Here is a 17,986-nt window from a genome sequence, read left to right on the forward strand (position 1 = left end):
ACAGCTTTTGTTTTGTAAGAATTCTAGCCACATTGCCAAATCTGCCTTCATTGTCCTGGATATTCTAATCTTGTGATGGGGATGTTTAATACCAATTGTTGAGTTAATGAGCCACCTACAGAAGGCCCTACTCAGGGCCACAACCCTACAAGGGAAATTGAGCAAACCTAGTAAAGACTGCTTTTGGCGGAGTGTTACCTTTTTAGCTTTTAATGTGCTAAGTATCTTTTTTCAATTCTAAAAGTTTCTCTCCTGGCAAAAGCATAACCATATCAACTGAACTAGTTAAACACCTAGAAAAATAAGACAAGTAATAGGCTGCACTGTTTTGTCGTGAGCCAAAGGAACCTAAAAGTCTCTGGAAACAGAAGAAAAACTACTGAGCGTGTAACCTGGTGATTTAGTAGCGCTATGTTCTCTACATAAAAGTCATCTAGGTAATGGATAATATTATTGTGACCAACTTTATTTACCAATGACCAGTGCAGAAAAGTTGCGAACTTTTCCCAGAGTGCCCAACTGGTAAATGCACCTATTGGCAACATCGAAAGTAACTGAAAGGCCGACTTAGCATCACATCTGCTCAACAGAGCACCCTGAATTAGCCTTGAATGAGTGAAACTGCTTGTTTAATGTTTGAATACGACACTGTACAGAAATCCTTATCAGTGTGACTGTTAATAGAATCACCATGCAGGAAAGGAAGATGGTGGACCATGCAGTAGTCCCCATCTTTTTTGAGCACCAAACCAACTGGGGAAACAATAAATGTTGGAAAAGGAGGGGAATTATTGGGCCTGATATCCTCCCAGCCTTTAATTCCTTTTCCACTTTTGCAAGGAGAATACTTGGTAGCTCTCTTGCACTTTTTATGTTATCACTCCCTGTGAAAAGTGTGGCTCTGAATTATGTAATGTAAATCCATTTGTTAAACCAGATATAAGCTCCGCAGCAGTGCTTTCAGGATATGTCTGCAAATGTTGAGCAAGTAACTTGACATTTAATGGTATAGAACCCATCTCGTATCGACTTTTGTTGTTGCTGGGTTGAGGCTTTGCAGTGAAGCTTCCTGTAGTTACATCCGCAGCTTTGGCATGCATGATTGAACCTACAATTAGGGGAAAAAAAGGACATTTCATACCTGCATTAAAATAATTGCAACTTATTGTAGTTTTTTTGGCTGGAATTTCAAACTACCTGATGGGAGACCCATACGAAATCTAGCATTACTTTGTGAATGAAAAGTTGACCTAACACCTGGTACAAATTAACCTTGACTTGAGGGCTGAGGCACCCCTCGGTCAGGTAAGTGTATGTGCAGCAGCCAATATTCTTGATTGACAACTCCCCGAGAAGACTGGGGATTGGACACCTTCGGAAGCCTGAACTCTTCATCAAAGTGCCACCAGTTAGGAGACCTTTGGGCTGCCAGGCGTATATATATTGAAAATACTTCAACATTTCTTGCGACTTTCCTAGCATAACGCTCATGAAAATTATAAATGTAAGCTGAGGACCATTTTTCTATTGAGAGCTTTGTGTTACAGGTGGCTGGACGGTTTGAAATGGTTAATTTTCCATCCTGTAAGACCAATTGCCCCTCCTTATAAATTCCTCTTAGGTTTCAGAACGCTAAATGTATTGCATCAATAAACCAACAAAACTTGTAAATTGATTTAAATTACATTATCAGATATAAAATTGGGATAATCACTATTAATAATTTGTAAGGAAAATGCACAAAATGTCTATACATGTACTTAGTAATTATTGACAGAGATGATATATATTAGTAGATATCATATTGTTTTGCATTTTCTGTAAAATCTAATTAGAGTTGTACATTCTTTGTATTATTTCATTAAGTTTTATTTCTAGTTTCAGGTCATTGCAAGCGTATAAACGTTTGATCCTATCCTACTGTTCATTTTTAAATTGATTGTTTTGTAAATTTTATGTTATTTGCACCTCCTCTAACAATAATGTTACAAATGAGCCGCGCCATGAGAAAACCAACATAGTGGGTATGCGACCAGCAAGGATCCAGACCAGCCTGCGCATCCGCGCAGTCTGGTCAGGATCCATGCTGTTCGCTAACGGTTTCTCTAATTGTAATAGGCTTTGAAAGCGAACAGCATGGATCCTGACCAGACTGCACGGATGCGCAGGCTTGTCCGGATCCATGCTGGTCGCACACCCACTATGTTGGTTTTCTCATGGCACGGCTCAAATTATGTTTTACTAACACCTGTTTCTTACTCTGTTTTAATTATTACAGCACCTTATGCGCTCTTTAGTTTCGCTTTTTTATCAGTTTTCAAGTGTTTAGGAAATTACCGGTAAGTTTATTTACACTGTTCAACAATTACTACTAATCAAATTATTGTTATTTGTTCATAATATATTTAATTAATAATATAACAACTATCCTACTTCTTAAATACTGTTGATAAGATGGGTATATTCAGTAGAATTTCAAAACATTGTACTGGAGTCTTTTATTTAATATTTTCATTACATATTAAGGGAGTATTTAATCAAAATTTTTAATAAATAAATGATATATATGAGACTTAGTTACATACCTGTAGTTTATGGAATTCCCCATATTTTCGTAATATTTATTGTACCCCCCGACAACAAAGTTGTAAGGGGGGGTATACTGGTTTCAGGTTGTCTGTCTGTCTGTCTGTCTGTCTGTCTGTCCGTAGACGCAATCTTGTGCGCACCATCTCTCCTTATCCCCTTGACAGAATTTAATGAAACTTCACACAAGTGATCAGTACCAACAGTAGTTGTGCATGGGGCATGTTAGGTTCTTTTAGAAAAAAAATTTGCAGAGTTATGGGACTTTGTTTTTTTGTTACTATACTATATACATAGACACAATCTTGTGCGCACCATCTCTCCTCATCCCCTTGACACAATTTAATGAAACTTCACACAAGTGATCAGTACCAACAGTAGTTGTGCATGGGACATGTTAGGTTCTTTTAGAAAAAAAAATTGCAGAGTTATGGGACTTTGTTTTTTTGTTACTATACTATATACATAGACACAATCTTGTGCGCACCATCTCTCCTCATCCCCTTGACACAATTTAATGAAATTTCACACAAGTGATCAGTAACAACAGTAGTTGTGCATGGGGCATGTTAGGTTCTTTCAGAAAAAATTTTTGCAGAGTTATGGGACTTTGTTTTTTTTGTTACTATACTATATACATAGACACAATCTTGTGCGCACCATCTCTCCTCATCCTCTTGACACAATTTAATGTAACTTCACACAAATAATCAGTAACAACAGTAGTTGTGCATGGGGCATGTTAGGTTCTTTCAGCGACAAAAATTGCAAAGTTATGGGACTTTGTTTCTTGTTAACATACTATGTACATACAGTCTGCATATGCAATCTTGTGCGTGCCTAATTTTTTGTTACTATACTGTATACATACAGTCTATATACATACAGTCCACATAATTATGCAATCTTGTGTGCGTCAAATTGCAATGTACTGTGTCAGTGCATGCGGGGGGGGGGGGGGGGGGGGGGGGGGGGGGGGGTACATTCATCACCTTTAGTGATAGCTCTAGTTTTTTTCTGTAAAACAGTAGAAACAGTGGCATTTTACTTATTACAGGTAAACGTCAGCAGCGAATTTGGTGTTTGAGAGAAATGGTTTTGGAGCAAGATGAATATGAAATTTTTGTTCAAATTCAAATAGACAGAGTCTGTTATTATTTTACACCCTCTTGCATATTTTATTAACTATTGCAACAGTCTTCAAGTGTTGTGTGGTGGCCGAAAAAAGTCTTCCTTTATTTGGTCTCAGACTCTCAGTGTTGTTTATTTTTTCTCTGGTCCTTTGGGATCCTGGAGTCAATCCATTGTAAAGTGAAGTTCCGTCTTACGCTAGGATTTGTTGGGATGGGGTTGGTTGGTGAGGGATGCTGCACATTTCATTACCTCTCATGCTGTTATTAGTTCTGTGTACTAACGGTTGTATTAACTGTTATGCTAGCTGTTGTTAAATAACATTTGGGTGGTTACACTCTTAGAAAATTGAAATGTCGTTAAATGATCTATCCTACCAAAATTGTTTGTTTATCCTAAAAATTTATATTTGACCATACTAAAATATTGGTGAAAATTAATATCTACACAATCATGTCATTTGTATCCTTATAAATGACCTTTGCTTCTGTAGTAAACAAAACACGATGAAACAAAAATAATAATGTGAATGAAAAGTCTTTTGGAGTAATGACAGGTAAGCACCATAAATTCTCCAAGGATATTTTAGTCACAGACCGTTTCACACAGTTCAAGTAGTATGTATAAGCTGCATACGGCAATATTTCTTTGTGGTAGTTGTGTATCTTTGACGTTGTATATCTCAGACTTTATATGTACCAGACGTTATTTATCTCTGACGTTATATGATTATGTCTGCCGTAATGTATCTTCAAGGTTTAACTTATGTATTTTCGACGCAATTATGTCCCGTGGATCCAGTTTTTGTCCTGCCGTTTTTCGTGATCCTGTTATTGCTTGTTCTGTCCTAGTCATATATGACTCATAATTGTAACAGTAATAAAATTAATTTTGTGTCCACAACTACATGTCTACCTTTCTTGGTTCGTCAGTTGTGTCTTTATCTTCCAATTCATCAGAAGCCCACATACCTGTAGTACTTATTAATACTACATAAGGACAGAACAATGACAGGAACAGTTAGGTAAATATATATAAACAGAAAAATTTAAAAAGTCCTTGTGCAGGAATATTGCAGGAAAACTAATCAGACACTGTATCTTGCATAGTCTTTACCTGAATTCAGAATTTGTGCTCAGTACTTTCGAAGACCACTCCAGCTTTTCAACCAGCATCCGATATCATTTTACATTAATTCCTCAATAAAAATAATTACTGAAATATGTGCAGTTTGTTATCACACAAATATATAGAAATGTTCATTGATCATTGAACCTTAAGCACTGGACTTTTACTTTTAAAAACACCAAAAGAGAACCTATGTACACTGTTTCTGTATATTCACGTGGAAAAGTTGTGCACTTAAAATCTGTAATGCAGATGTTTTGAACCAAACAGAACATTATGTGGACAGTTATTACTGGCAATAAAAATTCATTACAAAACAGAATGTTTTTAGCTCAACAGTTTTCTGTTCGAAGAATAATCTAGCTATTCTACTCACCCGGGCGTTGGCGTCAGCGTCGGCGTCACACCTTGGTTAAAGTTTTGCGCGCAAGTACATACAGCTATTACTAAAAGGCATATAGATTTGAAACTTACATTTTCATTTTCTAGATCAATTACCAACCTCATGTGGTCAAGTCCCATAACTCTGACATGTATTTTGGGCAAATTATGCCCCCTTTTGGACTTAGGAAATCCTGGTTAAAGTTTTACATGCAAGTTACTATCTCCAAAACTAATCCAGATATTGATTTGAAAGTTCACATGTGTCTTCGGGGTTATAAATCTAGTTGATAGCATCAAGTCCCATAACTCTGACCTGCATTTTGGCCAAATTATGCCCCTTTTGGACTTAGAAAATCCTGGTTAAAGTTTTGTGTGCAAGTACATACAGCTGTTACTTAAAGGCATGTAGGGTTGAATTTTTTTTTTATTTTTCTAGATCAATAACTTACCTCACTGGGTCAAGTCCCATAATTCTGACATGTATTTTGGGCAAATTATGCCCCTTTTGAATTTAGAAAATTCTGGTTAAAGTTTTGTGTGCAAGTTACTATCTGCAAAACAAATGCAGATATTAAATTGAAACTTCACATGTGCCTTCGGGTTATAAAACTAGTTGATTGCATCAAGTCCCATAATTCTGACCTGCATTTTGGTCAAATTATATCCCCTTTTGAACTTAAAACTTCTGGTTAAAATTTTGCATGCAAGTTACTATCTCCAAAACTAATGCAGATACTGGATTAAAACTCTATAGATATTTTTAGCCCACCATCATCAGATGGTGGGCTATTCAAATCACTCTGCGTCCGTGGTCCGTTGTCCTTCCATCCGTCCGTCCGTCCGTCCGTCCGTCATTCCGTCCGTCCTTCCGTTAACAATTTCTCGTTATCACATCTCCTCAGAAACTACCAGGGGTATTTTGACCAAACTTTGTCAGAATGATGTATTGGTACCCTAGTTGTGTCCCCCTGAAAATCAGACTGGTTCAACAATTTTTGAATGAGTTATGGCCCTTTGTTTATTTCTATAATTTACATAGATTTATATAGGGAAAAACTTTGAAAATATTCTTGTCCAAAACCACAGAGCCTAGGGCTTTGATATTTGGTATGAAGCATCATCTAGTGGTCCTCTACCAAGATGATTCAAATTTTTTCCCTTGGGTCTAATATGGCCCCGCCCCGGGGGTCACTGGTTTATATAGACTTGTATAGGGAAAAACTTTGAAAAAACTCTTGTTAAAAACCACAGGGCCTAGGGCTTTGATATTTTGTTTGTGACATCATTTAGTGGTCTTCTGCTAAGATTGTTCAAATTATCCCCCTAGGGTCAAATATGACCCCGCCCTGGGGGTCACATGGTTTACATAGACTTATATAGGGAAAAACTTTGAAAATTTTCTGGTCCAAACCACAAAGACTAGTGCTTTGGCGTTTTTAATGTAGTGGTTCTCTACCAAGTTTGTTCAAATTATCCCCTTAGGGTCAAATATGGCCCCGCCCTGGGGGTCACATGGTTCATATAGACTTGTATAGGGAAAAGCTTTTAAAATCTTCTTGTTAATAACCTACAACATTCAGATTTGGACCACATGTATGTTTTTGAGTGGCAAGATGAACCTTGACATGAGTTGACCTTGATTTTGACCTAGTGACCTACTTTCACATTTCTGTAGCTACAGCCTTCAAATTTGGACCATGTGCATAGTTTTGTGCACTGAAAAAAACTTTGACCTTGACATTGACCTAGTGACCTACTTTCACATTTTTGAAGGTACAGGCTTCAAATTTGGACCACATGCATAGTTTCATGTTCTGAAATGAAATTTGACCTTGATTTTGACCTAGTGACCTACTTTCACATTTCTCAAGCTACAGCCTTCAAATTTGGACCACATGCATAGTTTTGTATACCGAAACAAACATTGACCTTTACATTGACCTAGTGACCTACTTTCACATTTTTGAAGGTACAGGCTTCAAATTTGGACCCCATGCATAGTTCTGTGTTCCGAAATAAAATTTGACCTTGATTTTGACCTAGTGACCTACTTTCACATTTCTCAAGCTACAGCCTTCAAATTTGGACAACTTGCATAGTTTTGTGTACCGAAATGAACTTTGACCTTAAGATTGACCTAGTGACCTACTTTCACATTTCTGTAGTTACAGGCTTCAAATTTAGACCACATGCATAGGATTGTGTAACGAAACAAACTTTGACCTTGACATTGACCTACTTTCACATTTTTGAAGGTACAGGCTTTAAATTTGGACCACATGCATAGATTTGTGTTCTGAAGTGTAATTTGACCTTGATTTTGACCTAGTGACCAACTTTCACATTTCTCAAGCTACAGCCTTCAGATGGACCACTTGCATAGTTTTGTGTACCGAAATAAACTTTGACCTTAAGATTGACCTAGTGTCCTACTTCCAAATTTCTCAAACTACAGCCTTCAAACTTGTTGCACATGCAAAGTTTTGTGTACAAAGAACTTTGTCCTTGAAATTGATCTAGTGACCTACTTTCACATTACTCCGGCTACAGCTTTCGAATTTGGACCATTGCACAGTGTTGTGTACGGAAATGAAATTTGACCTTGAGCTAGTCAGTAAGTCTTGAAATTTGGAACACTCAAAAATGGCACATTGGTGGGCGCCAAGATCACTCTGTGATCTCTTGTAACATTTAGGGTAATGTTTTCCTGTTTCTGGGACAATAATTCGAATAATCGAGCATTGGCTGTCTTAAGGACAGCTCTTGTTAATTTTAAAATAAAATTTTAGTTGTTAATGCAAATAAATTCATAAAAAGATAGAAACCTAGCAACTACCTCTTAATAATCTTTTAATTTTATGCCAAATTGCAAACAGAGATAAGCTGTTAGGTGCTTAGGCTGAGACTGTACCACAGTAAGACGACGTGTCGCGCACAAGACCCGCAGCTCAAAAGTCAAGGTCACACTTAGACGTTAAAGGTCATGTTTCATGATAGTGCAATGATGGGCATGTCTGGTCCATATCTTTGTCATTCATGCATGGATTTTAAAATAACTACGCTTGAATGTGTGGCACAGTAAGACGACGTGTCGCGCGCAAGACCCAGGTCCGTAGGTCAAAGGTCCTAAACTCTAACATTGGCCATAACTATTCATTCAAAGTGCCATCGGGGGCATGTGTCATCCTATGGAGACAGCTCTTGTTGCTTCAATCTTCCCAAAACTTTGTCTGAATGTTTGTTTTCATAAAATTTTGGACAAGTTCGAATCTAGGTAATGTGGGATAAAAAACTAGCTAGGTCACTAGGCCAAATCAAAGAAAATGCTTGTTCACACTCGAAAGGCCAAGTGTTTTGGTCAAGTCTTAATGAAAATTGGTCAGAATATTTGTCTTTATGAAATCACTAGGTAAAACATGGTAACACTGTTACGGTGTCTTACTCAAGTGAGCGACCTATGGCCATCTTGGCCCTCTTGTATAGACTTTTATGGGGGAAAACTTTGAAACTCTTCTGGTACAAAAGACACAGGGCCTAGAGCTTTGATATTTTGTATGTTAATCACCTAGTTGTCCTCTACCAAGATCTTTCAAATTATCCCCAAGGGTCAAATACGGCCCTGCCTTTGGAGGCACAATTGGTTTAAATAGACTTGTACAGGGAGAAACCTTTAAACAATTCTTGTCTTAAACTATAAGGCCCAGAGCTTAGATATTTAGTATGTGTTATGCTCTAGTGGGTCTCTACTAAGATTGTTCAAGTCATGACCCTTGGGACAGTACAGGCCATGCCTGGATGGTCCCTTGTTTTACATAGATTTATTTGTTTTTGAAGCAGTGGCAAAGAAATTTGGACCACAAGCATAATGTTTGATACAGATTTCAATATTTATCTTGAATTGTCTTAGTCATGACCTACTGACCTACTTTCTTGTTTTTGAAGGTACAGCAAAGAAATTTGGACCACCAATTTAATTTTTAATCAGATTTCAGTAGTTACCTTGAATAATCTTCACCATGACCTACTAACCTACTTTTTGTTAATGAAGCTCTAGCAAAGAAATTTGTTTAAGCAAGCACGTAAACTCTGCTGAGTGATATAGGGCCATCATGGCCCTCTTGTTTAACAGTTGAAAAAACGGAGAACAAAATTATATTCACTCATAGATAACATATTTTTATCGTCTATTTTATTTTGTTTATTTTGTTATTAACACTTAGGTTATAAGCGTGCCCTTTCTATTTAAAATTCGCTGACAACTTGTAGAAATTTGACACGTGTGTAAATAACAAGCAATAAATGTGTTGAGAATGTAATCAACGTGTCACAACTCGATACATTGTATGTGTAAAATATCCCTCCACATAATTACTTACAATTTGCCTATAATTTTTTGAAAAAGGTATTACCAGTATTGTCAATTACAAGAAGCTAAAACCAAAACATATAATTATCAGACACAGATAACAACAGTTCCTCTACAAAAGAAAGGCCCGATAAAGGTAGATGAGTAAAATAAATAAATGATATAGATATATAAATACATTAAAGATGATAAATTTAACAATTAACTGCTGCAGTACACTGTTATACAGTTAATATTAAAATAAAATGTTGACCGCAAAGGTCCCTCGTGTGAATACTGCAATTCCTCATGGCCGACCACCGCGAATCGTGATCATGATCGGGAGAGCTGATTGGTAAGCTTGCCATCACGACTGAACACGCGTAATTTTTTTTACCACAAGGGTTGAAGGGTTTTTGAATCTTCTTCAAAGATGTTTACATGACCTATTGTTGTGTGTTTCAGTTTCTGTTCCAACAGCTTGGATTAATCATAGCCATTGTGAAACAACATATCAAGAACTATTTGGATGACATATTCAGTCTGATCAAGGTATGTACTTGTAGTTGTAGTAATAGTCTATATAGCAGTTAAGAGAGAGTTAACTTTTAGCGTGCTAAATTTTTATAATGGACTGGTCCATCATTCAATTTTGGCAGTACCATTTACCATTTGAAGGGGTGTTTACTGAAAATTTACTGACTGAATGTCGAACAGTGTGCACGGATGTGCAGGCTTATCTTGGTCTGCACTGGTCGCAGAGGCAGAATCAATTGCTGCCAGCAGGCTAAAGGTTAAATAGTAGTGAATTTAAGAAAATAATCAGTCTGGTGGGTTCCATTTAGGTATGAAATAGATGTTTGAAAGGAATAAAGGCTGAAGGCATTCCCCGAGTTCTTTTACACACAACCATGCATTTTATATCCAATCCCTAGAATGACAAAAATGTCAAGTAAGTCGGATTGTTTGGTCATCAGAAGTAATTTTGCGTGACATTCATTTCATATACCACACCTTGTAAAATGCACTTGTATGATGATGTTACTTAATATGGAATTATGTACATTTTTCAAGTAAAATATCCAGCTGGAATAGATGTGTGTGTAAAAGGGCAGAGGAAATTATAGCTTTTAACCCAATATACCAAACTTTTCCTGGGGCAGTCTTTTGTAAGAAAAGTCATATTGCATGCAGGAGTTGCTTCCCTTCAACTCCAGAAATCTGTACCTATACTATAGGTAAGGGAGGTCACTGCATAAAAGATTGAAGAAAAGAACTATTATTTCATTAGTCTAATTTCTTTATTTCTAAAGCATTAACTTCAAATACCTATGCGGCAATATCGTTAATTTAACACATTTAAATGCACAGGAACTGAAAATTGCTTTTATAAAATATTCACCAAAAATACACTATGTGCAACAAGATGCGCATAATGCCACTTTAGTTAAACAAGCACTGATATGATCAATAGATTTCATGGGATTTGGATTTTAACCACTGTACATTGTCTCATTGAATGAGAAACATTTGGACTGTAAGATTTTACAGGCTTTGAAATACTGCAAAATCATAACTATATGAGCCGTGCCATGAGAAAACCAACATAGTGGGTGTGCGACCAGCATGGATCCAGACCAGCCTGCGCATCAGCGCAGTCTGGTCAGGCTCCATGCTGTTCGCTTTTAAAGCCTATTGGAATTGAAGAAACTGTTGGTTTTCTCATGGCACGGCTCATAACTATTTACTGTATAAGCGGATATTTCTGTGGGTCGAAAAGTTGAGGAAGTTTGAATTCGAGACATTTAGCGTGTGGATGTTAACGAAGTCCCGATTTCAGTCTGTTGTAAATATGGAATCTGAAGTATACTAGTAGCTTTATCCTTAACAGAGTACAGATAGAGACAGAAAATGTAAGAATTTGTTCAAATTTTATTAGTCAATGCTTAATATGCACTAATTTTGCTTTGTATGTAGTGTACATACATGAAATATTATCGGTTCTGATCACCAGTGTCAGAATAAATTTCTCCCGTTTACTACCAGACTGAGTGTTAATGTACATTTTGTTATGCCGGGTTGGCTGATATTAATGTTGGAGGGAATACATGTATTAGCGAACCGCTTATACAGTATAAGGGACTATTTTTTGCATACTTTTTGGGTTTAATAATCTGCCTAATAAAATCCAAACAAACAGATTACTGGAAAAAAATAATTTATTTTATCTTTAACCCTTAGCCTGCTAAATTTCTAAAATGGACTAAAAATCATTCAACTTCGGCAATACCATTTATTATTTGAAGGGGTTTTCACTGAAAATTTACTAACTGAATAGTGAACAGTGCAGACCATGATCACCCTGCATGGATGTGCAGGCTGATCTCGGTCTGCACTGGTCACAAAGGCAGAATCACTTGCTGCCAGCAGGCTAATTTTTAGGTTAAAGTTTCAAAAGCATATATTCTATCTCTAGGAATTAACATTCTGCTTGAAACCTACAACATTGAGTAGACCTTCGTGGTAGGTGTAAGCTATTGCTTTGTGTTCTAGAGGCATCTTGGAGACTGATCCCATTTCTAGTTTTATAATTGTAGCATTGTATGATGTCCTCTTTGTTATGATTGCTCTTCCAAAGAAAGTTGTAAGCTTAAACTTTGGAGGTTTTTACCACATTCTTTTGAGATGTAATTTAATCCACATGCCTCACCTCAATGCATGAAGTGGATAACTGCATTGACTTAAAGAAGGACTTACTCACTTTTTGCGCTAAGGTGATGATGTACATCTTGTGTAACTTGTATTGACTGAAGGTGGGAAAATATTTGGCATATGTTTAGAGACAATAAATTTTTTTTTTTGTTAGAAACTCAAATCTATTAAGTATCTGCATTTACCAACATAATTTTAGCATTTGTTCAGCTTTTAACACAGCACATTTGCTTGAAAGTTGAGCTTTTCTTCTTTGTTAACTGGTATAGTGATTTACAATACTTTACAGGAGTTTTGGACACCAAATAGTCCAATGCAGAACACAATAATTCTGTTGATCGAACACATTGTTACTGCCCTCGGAACAGAGTTTAAAGTGTACCTACCCCAGATTATACCCCAGATACTCAAAGTATTTATGCATGATTCCAGCAGTCAGAGAGTCGTCACAGCAAAGGTATGGCAAACATTGTTTCTAACCTTTACCCTGCTAAATTGATAAAATGGACTGGTCTATCATTCAGTTCAGGCAGTCCCACTTATTATTCAAAGGGGAGTTCACTGAAAATTTGCCTCCTGGCTTTCAGTTATTATCATTTCAACAGCGGAATTTGAGTACAAAAGCATGCAACGTAAAGGCAACTTCAAGCAAGTAACAGTGGAGAAATATTTAATTGTAGATAAATGGTGACTTAATAATTTTTACTTGGTATTTTCTCGATAATTTCTTTTGAATTAAATCATTTTAAATATAAATCAACTTTCTAGTGTTTTGGTAGCTTAATAAACATTAATTTATATATTGATGATAGTATGTTTTTAATGGTTAATTTTGGGTGCAGAGATTTTCATGCTTAGAGAAAATTGAAAACTTGCATTAATTGATGTAAAATGAATTTTAAATTGAGTCATTTCTTCAACTTGTTTCATTACACACAAAAAAATAATATTTTGAGAAATCCTGTAAATTATTTTATAGTGTATAAACATATCCTAATATAGTACATGTATAAAACATTTCAGTTACTGAATGCTCTACAGCTGTTTGGTGCCAATCTAGATGACTATCTTCATCTCCTCTTACCCCCAGTTGTAAAATTGTTTGACTCTACAGATGTTCCTATACCAGTTAGGAGGTAGGCTATACTTTTAATTTTCTAAGTGTACAATATAAGTATGTATAGTGCAAGGATTTCTACCTAGTTGATAGTACCCTAAATGAAAGGGTAAGAAAATTATACACTCAGTTAGAAATGTGTTTTTACACAACAACTACACATTCCAATGTGACTATGACTGCTTTTAACATTTATAATTATCTTGTAATTTGTTTAATATTCAAGGGTGGATCCAGAAGTAATGTCACTGGAACTATAAAAATGTGAATAATGAAAATTCCTACCCAAGTACTATGATCTGTTTGCAACATTTTTTTGAAAATATTAAAAATAGTTGCTTATTAAGATATCCACATACACAGAAAGCAAAGATGGCTGCATGTCACTAACGTTATTGACATCAGAAATTGATATATTTGTTGATTGATATGTTTGTTGATAAGGAATAACAAGCCTTCAACACTACATAACAAAAACTGTAATCCATGAGGATGCCACTATTGTTGTCATGTTTGACTGCTAAAAGATGTAGTTTCTACATCATTATAATTTCATATGAGTAGGTGTGTTGTTTAAGTGTCAGTTGGTATTTGTCTTTTTTCGGTTGTTGTTTACTCTTTATTATATGAAAGAAACACTGTTTTTAGAGTGAGGCAAATTGTCTTTGGGGTTGAACTTTGAAGTTTTATATCTTTAATTTAAAGTGAAACAACCCTAGAAAATATATATAAATGTAATCATTATTTAATTAGCTTACATCCTCACCTGATTTCTTTAATGATACAATGATGAATAAATGTGCAAGGGACAAAGTGACATTACTTCTGGATCCACCCTCAATTTTTTTTTCCTAGAAAATGCATTCTTACATCAGTGCAGTTTTCAGTTAACTTGTTATTGCAGAGTTGCCTTAGAGACTATAGACAGGCTGGCAGACAACTTGGACTTAACAGATTTCGCTTCTCGAGTGATACATCCACTGGCTCGAACCCTGGACATGACCCCTGAGTTACAGCACACAGCAATGGACACGCTGTGTGCATTGATTATGCAACTGGGACAAAAGTTCCTCATATTTATTCCAATGTTGAACAAGATTACAACAAAACATAAAATACAGCATCAGAGATATAACATCCTTATGTGTAGGATACTGAAGGTGTGTCGCTTTTTACATTCTGATTTTATATTGTAATATCACATATTTTTGGATTTCCAAATTTTTGTGAACCTTAAACAGCATTTTTATTACGCAAGGTTTCATCTGTGCTTAGCTTATCATTTTTCCTGTAAAATGTTGTTACGGTAATGTTAGCAAACATTCGTTTGCATACCTTCCCTTAGAGGAGCCTTCATGGCTCAATGGTTAAGGTGGGTTGATCACATGCCTGGCACCCATGTGGGTCTGAAAAGACAGTTGGGGTGTAGAACTCTTTATGTGATGAAGATGTCCATCTGGCTTACTGAAGGTAGGTTGTTGTACCCATGCTTGGAAAATGCTCAAAGGGTCACCTGAAGTATTCCACAATCAAAAGCTGGAAAAGACGCCATCTGTCCTAAGTTGTTGAGGTGTGACGTTAAACCTTACCAAAAAAAAAAATGACCTGACCCTCTAAGGCCTGTTGTATGCCGGATGTACAGAATACTGATTCCATCCATGATCATCACAGCTTACACACTTCAGTCATGTGTTAGATAACTATTACACTTTTGAAAAAGTACTGTAAACTTTATTGTATCAAATAAAAAAAGTCACTTGACTTTACCTGTCATTTCGACTTAAAAATACATTAAGAAAACATTTTTTTCACCTAGTCACATACCAATATCATGACTTAAGAATGAAACATTTTAGGGTACGACAATAGCTGAAGAGGAGGACGATCCCATACTGATGAAGTACAAGAGAAACAGATCTAAAGTGGTTGAGTCTGAGAAGAAGCAGAGTGAGCAGACGGTTATTAAAAAACTTCATGTCAGTTTCATCAATTTACAGATGGTAAGTGCAGCATTAAGGGAAGTTGACAACCCAGTTGATACCTGTAAGGTCTGGTATAGGCAGTTAGGTAAGGCACCAAACTAAATATTACAACACATACTCTAACATAAAACTTCTGTTTTTATCAATTTCAAGGATATTTAAGCAGGAATGTAACCATGTGTAAACAAGGTCACACATTGTACCATTTTATATATGCAGATTCCATGGTGAACTGCAAGCCAGGTATGGCACTGTATTACATAGTCAAAACAAGCTTGACAGGAAAAGAATGCTTGAATTATTAATTTAATCTAGCTTTTTACAGCCTTAAAATATTTGTTTTCTGTTACAGAATCAACAATATTCTTAGTGCTGCTCTTTTGCCTTCAAGATTATGCATATGTTATAACATGTAAAACTTGCGTTTTTCACTAGTTGCCTCCAGTTCATAAGACTGATATAATGCATTCATAAACTTGCAAAATAAATCCCAAGAAACAACATTTCCATTCACTATGTCTTAGAAAAATATTTTAAAATTTCATGTTCCCAGGAAATCTCTCTTTATGTCAAGACTACAAGATTTTAAAGGATATTAATAGAATTTTTCACATTGATTTCTTGCATAGTGAATGATATAGCTGGATATGATTTGAAGGTGACTTTAATTTTTAGGCTCTGGGTGCAGGAAGACGAGTCTCTAAGGAAGATTGGATGGAATGGTTGAGAAGACTGAGTATAGAGTTACTGAAAGAGTCCCCTTCCCCTGCCCTCAGGTCGTGCTGGGCTCTTGCTCAGTCCTACAATCCTTTAGCACGGTAAGTTCACCAACACTGCTTAACACCAATTGTGAACAGAGACATCTAGTTTTTAAAGACCACTAGCTCCCATTGCCGGTATATACATCTGCCAAATAGTTGACCTGTGAGTAAAGATTATATGCAAAGAAAGACCAATTTTTCGGCTATCCATATGTTGTCTTTATATATCAGGTTTACTGTATTTATTTGGACAATTTGTAATTTTATTGACATACCAAAAGTTGTAATAAAATTTGAAATTATTGTGTTACTTTACTTCCACTATGCCCGTGATGAAAAAGTTTGAAGTGTAAATGTATTTGAATAGTAAGTGATTCCTTCCAGAGGAAACTCAGGACTCGTGTCATATAAGGAGTGGCACAGTGGTGACCTCACTCTGGTTCGTACCCATGACGACCAGGTTGAGCAGCTGGTACTTTTACCTCTATACTTCAGCTTCCCATTAATTTACATGTAGATACAGCCTGCAAAGTCCTTTAAACATTTGTTTTGCAATGTTTTCAGAGATCTATTTAATGCAGCGTTTGTGTCATGTTGGACGGAGCTGACTGAGACACAGCAAGACGAATTGATCAACAACCTGGAGCAAGCACTCACATCCCAGGAAATACCTGAGATCACACAGACACTGCTTAACCTTGCAGAATTCATGGAGCATTGTGACAAGGTCTCAAAATTTTTAACCCTTCTGAACTTTGTTTAAGAAGTCCTGTTAATATTGGTGGATGGTCTGGCATCCATTGCCTGTCTTCTAGCATCAGTATTTTTACTAAATTATCTTCTCTGAGACTATTGGCCGGTATTAAACAAACCTGGTCTGTGGCATCCAAGCATGGACCTCTCAGATTTTTCGTATGGTTTCAGTAGACCCTTTCTAGAGCCACCAAGCTAAAAATAGAAAGTCTTTAAACTACTTCTTCTCATGAACAGCTTGATGGATCTTCACCAGGCTTGGTCTGTAGCATCTGTGTATGGAATTCAAATAGTGTCCATTGGTTCCTTTTAGGGGCTGCCCTAGCTAAAAATAGAAATAACCTTTAAACAGCTCATGAACAGCCCAATGGATCTTCACGAAACTTTACCTGAAGCATAAGTGCATGAACTGCTTTCTGTTGTGTTCAAATGGTTCAACTTGGATCCTATAAATGGCCACCAAAGCTAAAAATAGAAAAAAAGAATATTGTTTAGATATATAAAATCATGGTTCTGATTTGTGTTTTCTAAAATTTAATGAGGTGCAATACAAATTTCCTTTGTTTACTGATATAATGTTTGTGTATTAAAAGTGAGATATATATTATAATAGGGACCATTACCCCTTGAAGCTTCACTATTGGGGCAGCGTGCAATGAAGTGTAGAGCATATGCTAAAGCTCTCCACTACAAGGAAGAGGAGTTTCATCGAGGCCCAACAACTGACACATTGGAAGCTCTGATCAGGTATGAATATGCATTTGTTTAACCTTTAGCCAGCTGGTGGTAAATGATTTTGCCTTTGTGACCAGTGTAGACCAAGATCAGCCTGCACATGTGTGCAGGCTAATCATGGTCTGCACTGTTTGCTATTCAGTCAGTAAATCATCAGTGAGTACCCCTTTGAATAATAAGTGGTACTGCTCAAGTTCAATGATTGACCAGTCCTTTCTAGAAACTGAGCAGGGTAAAGGTTAACAGTATGCAGCTTGTCAGTGTCAAAATAGTATTGATGCAATTAGAATGTACTAATCCTTATTTGGACATAGCGTAATGTCTTTTCATAACAAAAGCCAATACGAGACGA

The 17,986-nt window shown here is 36.4% G+C and overlaps 1 protein-coding gene across 1 annotated transcript in view; it reads left to right on the top strand.

Annotated features, from left to right (window-relative positions):
- LOC123529605 (serine/threonine-protein kinase mTOR-like) overlaps nucleotides 1-17,986 on the top strand; it is a 106,770-nt gene that overhangs the window by 39,767 nt on the left and 49,017 nt on the right. The window contains exons 18-25 of the mRNA XM_053520765.1: nucleotides 10,040-10,126; nucleotides 12,576-12,743; nucleotides 13,310-13,422; nucleotides 14,308-14,563; nucleotides 15,260-15,403; nucleotides 16,061-16,203; nucleotides 16,711-16,873; nucleotides 17,513-17,646. Of these exons, the coding sequence (XP_053376740.1) occupies nucleotides 10,040-10,126; nucleotides 12,576-12,743; nucleotides 13,310-13,422; nucleotides 14,308-14,563; nucleotides 15,260-15,403; nucleotides 16,061-16,203; nucleotides 16,711-16,873; nucleotides 17,513-17,646 (1,208 nt within the window). The remainder of the gene's footprint in view (nucleotides 1-10,039; nucleotides 10,127-12,575; nucleotides 12,744-13,309; nucleotides 13,423-14,307; nucleotides 14,564-15,259; nucleotides 15,404-16,060; nucleotides 16,204-16,710; nucleotides 16,874-17,512; nucleotides 17,647-17,986) is intronic.

The sequence above is a fragment of the Mercenaria mercenaria genome, chromosome 13, assembly GCF_021730395.1.
Source record: "Mercenaria mercenaria strain notata chromosome 13, MADL_Memer_1, whole genome shotgun sequence".
In the NCBI taxonomy this organism is placed as follows: Eukaryota; Metazoa; Mollusca; class Bivalvia; order Venerida; family Veneridae; genus Mercenaria; species Mercenaria mercenaria.